Here is a 6,205-nt window from a genome sequence, read left to right as displayed (position 1 = left end):
TCTCTCTCTCTCTCTCTCTCTCTCTCTCTCTTTTGGTTTTTGTTTTTTCCAGACAGGGTTTCTCTGTGCAACTTTGGAGCCTGTTCTGGAACTCACTCTGTAGACCAGACTCGCCTTGAACTCACAGAGATCCACCTGCCTCTGCCTCCCGAGTGTTGATATTAAAGGTGTGTGCCACCAAAAACTTCAAATTTTTAAAAATTGGAAAAAAATGTACAGGCCTGTAAACAAACTGACCTAAATTTTTGTTTTTTACAACAGAATCTTCTATGTGGTTGTGCTTCCCTAGCTGGGAGGAAGGTTTGCTTGGGAAACACATGGTACAATGGATAAGAGCCTAGATTATACTAGTCTGCTAGGCTCAGGTCCAGGCTCTGATACTTGGTGGCTGTGTGATTCTGACCCAGGAATGCATATAGCACATACTAACAGAAAGGCTTAATGGCACTAGCTAAGTTCCCAATGCTATCAGACAGACACAATACTAAGACAATGTAAGAGCTTTTCCCAGTGTTCCTCTGGCAGGACTATAGGAGTCGCAGTGCAGCACAGGTGCCGCGGCTTACCTCTAGTGATAAGAACTGTAAGACTGTTTCTTTGGGCAGGTCTACCTGTTGACACACAGAAACGCATATCATTTACTAAGAGCTCTTACGCAGCACTCCAGACTAGGGCTGTGCTATCATCGTATGGGTAATAAGGACAGGGTTGCTATGGATGCTGTGAGCCCCCACCCCCAGTGATGTGCATGTGTGCAGGCCCAGGGCTGACACCGGAACTACTGTCAGCTGCTGTTCCTTCCTCTTTGAGGCAGCCCTCAGTGGAATTCAGAGCTGACTGATGTGCTAGTCTGTGAGCCAGGCCTGTGGGGTCCCGTCTCTGCCTTCTGAGGTTGTAATCTTAGGCATTTTTGTGGGTTCTGGGGATCTGAACTCTCGTCCTCATGCTTGCATGGCAAGTGCTTTAACCATAGAGCTATCTTCCTGGGCCTAAAGCCGACTTTAAATGGGCTGTGAACTAACAAGGACTTGAGACTGGATTTCCAGATTTCACATCCACCACACCCCAGAGGTCAAGCTGCCGCATGTGCTTAGTAAGGCCTGAATGTGAGTGTGGCCTTCAGAAAAAAGAAGGGAAAAACACACCAACCACCTTCTTTTCCTCCGAGTTCTGTCTAGCTTTAGGCTGCCTGTCACATCAGGAACAGCCAGGTCTGACTCCAGATATAGCTGATAGCAAAAAAAAAAAAAAAAACCCCAAAAACCCAAAAAACCTGAATTCTGTGGCTACACTAGACAATGCACAAAGATGCTAGCTTCAAATTGTTAAAGAAAATGACTTACAGCCAAAATTTCAATTTCACTGCTTTTCTGATGTAAATTGGCAAGGGTAGTCTGAAGTCGGGTTTGTACCTAGTAAGAAAATGGAGTTCAGAGCACGTTAAACCAAGCCGTCTCTCCTATTTCCTGTTCCAGAAAACAGCAGGGCAACAAAGGCAGGGTTAGAAAGGATTCCAACAGAACGCAAAGATTTGACACACGCTGGAGGGACTTGTTATGCTGCCCGCGTGGGCGGGCCTTCCACTTGTGATCTTCCCAAGTGGTACACCCCACAGCTGGTTTACAAATGCTCTTAATAGCTGGGCTGTGCTGAGGCAGGCGGATCTCTGTTGAGTTCCAGGACTTTAGTTTCCACTAAAGCTTTGCAGAGATATAAACAAAAATGTAACACCTCAGAGACTTCTGAACACAAAACACCACTGTCCAAACTGAAATGATTATGATCTTGAAAATAGAGTTGGCTGGGTGGCGCACGCCTTTAATCCCAGCACTTGAGAGGCAGAGGCAGGTGGATCTCTGTGAGTTCGAGACCAGCCTGTCCAGGACAGCCAAGGCTACACAGAAAAACCCTATTTCGAAAAACCAAGGGAAAGAAAAAACAAAACCAAAAGCCCAAAACAACAGCAACAAGACGCACAACTGCTCTTCCCATCCTCACCCTTATGTTTGTCTCACACTCCTGTCACGCACACATTGAACTTGCCCTCTCTCCTGTTTGTCCTTTGTCCTCTGAACTCACAGTGAACATGTGTCTAAGGTTACACACATGGCCTTAGCGCAGGCATACAGCAGACACCGAAACCATGTTCAGAACGAGAAACTCACTCTGTGACTGCACTAAAATGCTCTTATTTAGAAGAGAAACAAGCCACTTCCAGCTACCATGGGTCATCTGTTGACAGTTGCTGCCTAGGGCAACATCTTTGGTGGACAAATCGGCTGAATTATGGCACCAGAGACGGTCTGCTGACATCTTCAGAGCAAAAGGTTAAATAAATCTTATATTTCCTTCCTGTTGTTTTCTTCTCTGTAACTCTTGTTAGAAAACCAAGGACACAGGGCTGGAGAAATGCCTCAGTGGTTAAGAACACTGGCTACTCTTCCAGAGGACCCGGGTTCGGTTCCCAGCACCCACACAGCCACTCAGAAGTCATCTGCAGCTCCATTTCCAGGGGCTCTGATGCCCTCTTTTGGCCTACAAAGGCATGAGGCATACACGTGGTGCACAACATACATGCAGGCAAAACACTCACACACAAAATAAAACCTAGTGAAAAAAGAAAAAAAAAAGTCAAGGAAAGGTGGATGTGATGTACCTGAATCTCATGCCGCCTCCTGGTGCTGGCTGACAGCTTTTCTGGGGATATAATACTCACGGTGGGGACTACTGTTGTTCCATGGATTTCAAACAAACCTGAGGCAGAAAGTTTCATGTTATACAGCCTTTATCTGGGCCCAGTTTCTAGACACAGCAACCATAAAGAACTCCGTTAGTGTACATCTGGTTAGGGTTCTAGGGGCTAGAGCACATCTGAGCCTTCTTTTGTCTCTTTGAGACAGGGTTTTGTTCTATACAAATATTTATAGACCAGGGTGGCCTCAGACGGCACCCTTTGCCTCAGTCTCCTGAGCGCTAAGATTACAGGTATGTGCCACCGTATCTGGCTTGAGATACATGTCTTCAATCCCTTGTATGGAGGAAACATCCACATTTCATGTGTACGGCAAACAGGGAAATGAAGGTTAAATACACGTATGGCTGCAGTGGTGAGCCAGACTAGGATTAGAGGGTATCCCGAGCCCAGGCTGCGTTAGTGCATCCAGGATGTTGGGGCACAGCGCATGTAATACAACCTTGTTGTCATGTTCCTTTAAAAGGTATTTTCAAGGGAAGGCCAGCCTTAGTTCCTATGTGCTCAGTGCAGACGACACAGCATTATTCTTACACTTGGGTTCCAATTAGTAATTATACCTGAAGCATTAGAAAACGACCCCTTCAGAGTCTGTACAGCAAGATTATCAGAAGCTTCTCTAAAAACAAGCAAACAAACAATTAGGAAATCATCAAAAAGGCAGAAAGCAACTCAGATAAGGGTGCACTCACAACATGCTGCCTTTCCTATTGAATATAAAAATATGGGCCTCTTGGTTATTAGTTGGAGGGAAAAAAAACCAAAACAACAGAAAATGCTCTTAGTTATCCTTTTGGTCATGAGCAAGTTAAAAAAAAAAAAAAGAATTAGGAAGGACATGATTGAGGTTAAGAAACACCTAAGAAAACATTGTGATTCATTCCGCTGGGTCTGAATCCTGGCTCCACATAGGCGGCTATTTTAATGAAATGTAATGGGCTAAGTCCACACTTTTTTCTTTGTTTATTTTAAAATTTTGTTTAGATGTACTTAGATGTGTTTAGTTTATATGTATGAGCCTTTTGCCTGCATGTACATATATGTATCAGGTGGTCAGAAGAAGGTGTTGGATACCCTGGAACTGGCTGGAGCTACGGAAAGTTGTGAGTCACCATGTGGGTACTGGGCCTTGACCCGGTTCCTCTGCAAGAACAAGCTTACCCACTGAGCCATCTCTCCACCCCCAATCCACCCCAAGTACTTAGAGTTTTAATGACTGTACTTTGCTAAATTAATATATAGGAGATTGAGTCATGTGGACATGAGCTCTTTCCCCAAAACCTATTATTAATGTATCTTTTGATTTGCATAGATAAAAACTACCAAGAGTCTCTCACTAAACAGATTGAAGGCAGACAGATTCTGACTTTTTAAAATGATTTTTAAAAACTGCGAAAATACTGCTATGGTTTGATATAATTTAAATGTGTTTCCAAAAGTTCATGTGCTGGCAGCCTGGTCCCCAGAGATATCGAGAGTGGGGGGGCTATTAGATAATATTGGGTCACGGATACATGGCTTTGGCAGAGATTAACGATGGTTTTATGGAGTAAGTTCTCTCAAATTCAGGTTGTTGTGAAATGTTTGTTTTCTGTGCCTACGGCTGTTTGCATTTCCTCATCTCTGTCGTGTTAGGGCACAAATGGGGCTTTCTCAGAAAATAGATGGGGCTGCCCAAATTTGACTTTTGGTACAAATTGTCAGCTAAATTACTTTTATTTTTCCTTTCTTTCTTTTTCTTTTTTGGAGACAGGGTTTCTCTGTATAGTCCTGGCTGTCCTGGAACTCACTCACTCTGTAGACAGAGTGGCCTTGAGCTCACAGAGATCTGCCTGCCTCCCGAGTGCTGGGATTAAAGGTGTGTGCCACCATGTTATAAATACTACCATCTATAAAAAGAAGAAACATAATACAGAAAGGCAAATATTGCAAGCAAGATATGACAAGTCTTAGTCAAGTGACATAATTAAAATGTCAATTGAATTATTCAGAAGCACCAGAATCCTGATTCATCTGTCTCTCCAGAGAATCAACTTTAAATTTATGTAGGGTCTGTTCAGAGTCTGTGCAGAGTCTTCTGGGATTTTGTTCTAAGTTACCTGATACTCCTTTCGTCACTGACTTTGGTCCTCAGTTTCTGCATGACGTGATCCACAAGATCTGATTCCAGCACACGCTTCTCTGTTTGTCTCTCCTTCTCAAAGGACTTGACCTTGAAAAGAACGAAACAGTTATCATTTGGAGGTTTCTGATGCCAAAAGGGGAGCTCATGCCCTAGGGAGGTGACTGGGTTTGTAGTCAGCGGGTCCTTAACTGGGGGTGATTCTGCTCCCTGGAGAACACTTAGCAATTATTTTTTTTAAAAGTAGCACTTTAAAAAAGTTATTTTATATATTTTGTGTTTATGTGTATGCATATGGGTGCATCCATGGTGTGTGTGTGGCAGTCAGGGAAGAACTTGCAGGAGTGGGGTCCCCCTCTACCATGTGAGTCCTGCAGAAGGAACCCAGGCTTGACTGACGACTCTGGAGATGCTTTTATGTCACAGCTGTGTGTGTTCCAGCATCCTGACAGAGACCTGACAAGGTCAAGGTCAGAGATGAAGCAGGGATGAACCACATGGCTCCAAACATTGAAAGTGTTGTTGCTGAGATACAGTGGTTTGTTCAGAAATAGTTACGAGACAACAGAATTAAAACATGATGGGGAGTTCTCATATTCCCACATTATTCTCTTAAACATCCCGTCAATCACCGAGGTGTCTCAGATGTCAGCTCTGCCTCCCTTTATAAACCAGACCCTCCTGTCCCATGTTCACAGTGCCTGCCCTTTCACACTAACTTCTGGCCAGCGCCCAGCTGTGGCCTGGGCTAGCCTGATGCAACTGTCCCATTGTTTTTAGTTCCCCCACTGTCCCAATAACATCCTGGCAAATAAACATTTTTCAAATTTAATTCTAATGTTCCCTTTATCCAGACTTCTACTGGCTTCCTACTGGCTACTACATCACATCCAAACTCCTTGATTTAGCTATGACCATTCTTGCCTGCTGAAATAAGTAGCCTTCATCCAAAATAGACTGTTGGGGTACAGTGGCACTCGTCCTTGGGCGAGTCAGAGCAGCAGCGGTCTACTCCAGATGCTCAGGATGGGGCCCACAGAAGGGCAAGAGAGCTTCCCTCTAGACGCCCACCTCTCACCCCACCCACATGTACCCTGTCCCAGCTGCCGTGAGTGTGTAGATCGGGGACTGCAGAGAAGCAGCTGTCAGGAGCTGTCACTGCTGCAGCTGCCTTTGAGTCACCCACACTTTTGTAAGTAATCTCAAACTCATTGCTTCCCCAAGCTGGACTTGGATAAAATAGTTTGTCCTCTCTGGGGTATATGGGTACTTCTGTACAACTCAGTGGGAAAAGTCACACATTGGATAGAATCAGAATGTTTCTTCTTCTT

General features: G+C 44.5%; 1 protein-coding gene across 9 annotated transcripts in view; it reads right to left on the bottom strand.

The window, feature by feature from the left end:
- Window positions 1-6,205, bottom strand: part of Eif2ak4 (eukaryotic translation initiation factor 2 alpha kinase 4) — a 91,671-nt gene that overhangs the window by 3,356 nt on the left and 82,110 nt on the right. For 3 of the 9 annotated variants that reach the window (XM_005364240.2, XM_026787875.1, XM_026787878.1), the window contains 5 exons: window positions 4,852-4,964; window positions 3,313-3,371; window positions 2,657-2,754; window positions 1,344-1,412; window positions 567-611 (listed from right to left, as the gene is read on the bottom strand). In XM_005364240.2, coding sequence (XP_005364297.1) covers window positions 567-611; window positions 1,344-1,412; window positions 2,657-2,754; window positions 3,313-3,371; window positions 4,852-4,964 — 384 coding nt within the window. Of the gene's footprint in view, window positions 1-566; window positions 612-1,343; window positions 1,413-2,656; window positions 2,755-3,312; window positions 3,372-4,851; window positions 4,965-6,205 lie in introns of those variants that run through there. The other 6 variants (XR_003378444.1, XM_026787874.1, XR_003378446.1 and 3 more) reach the window with 6 other exon arrangements.

This window comes from Microtus ochrogaster, assembly GCF_000317375.1.
Source record: "Microtus ochrogaster isolate Prairie Vole_2 chromosome 14 unlocalized genomic scaffold, MicOch1.0 chr14_random_1, whole genome shotgun sequence".
NCBI classification, from domain to species: Eukaryota; Metazoa; Chordata; class Mammalia; order Rodentia; family Cricetidae; genus Microtus; species Microtus ochrogaster.
This window is presented reverse-complemented; position numbering and strand designations above follow the sequence as displayed.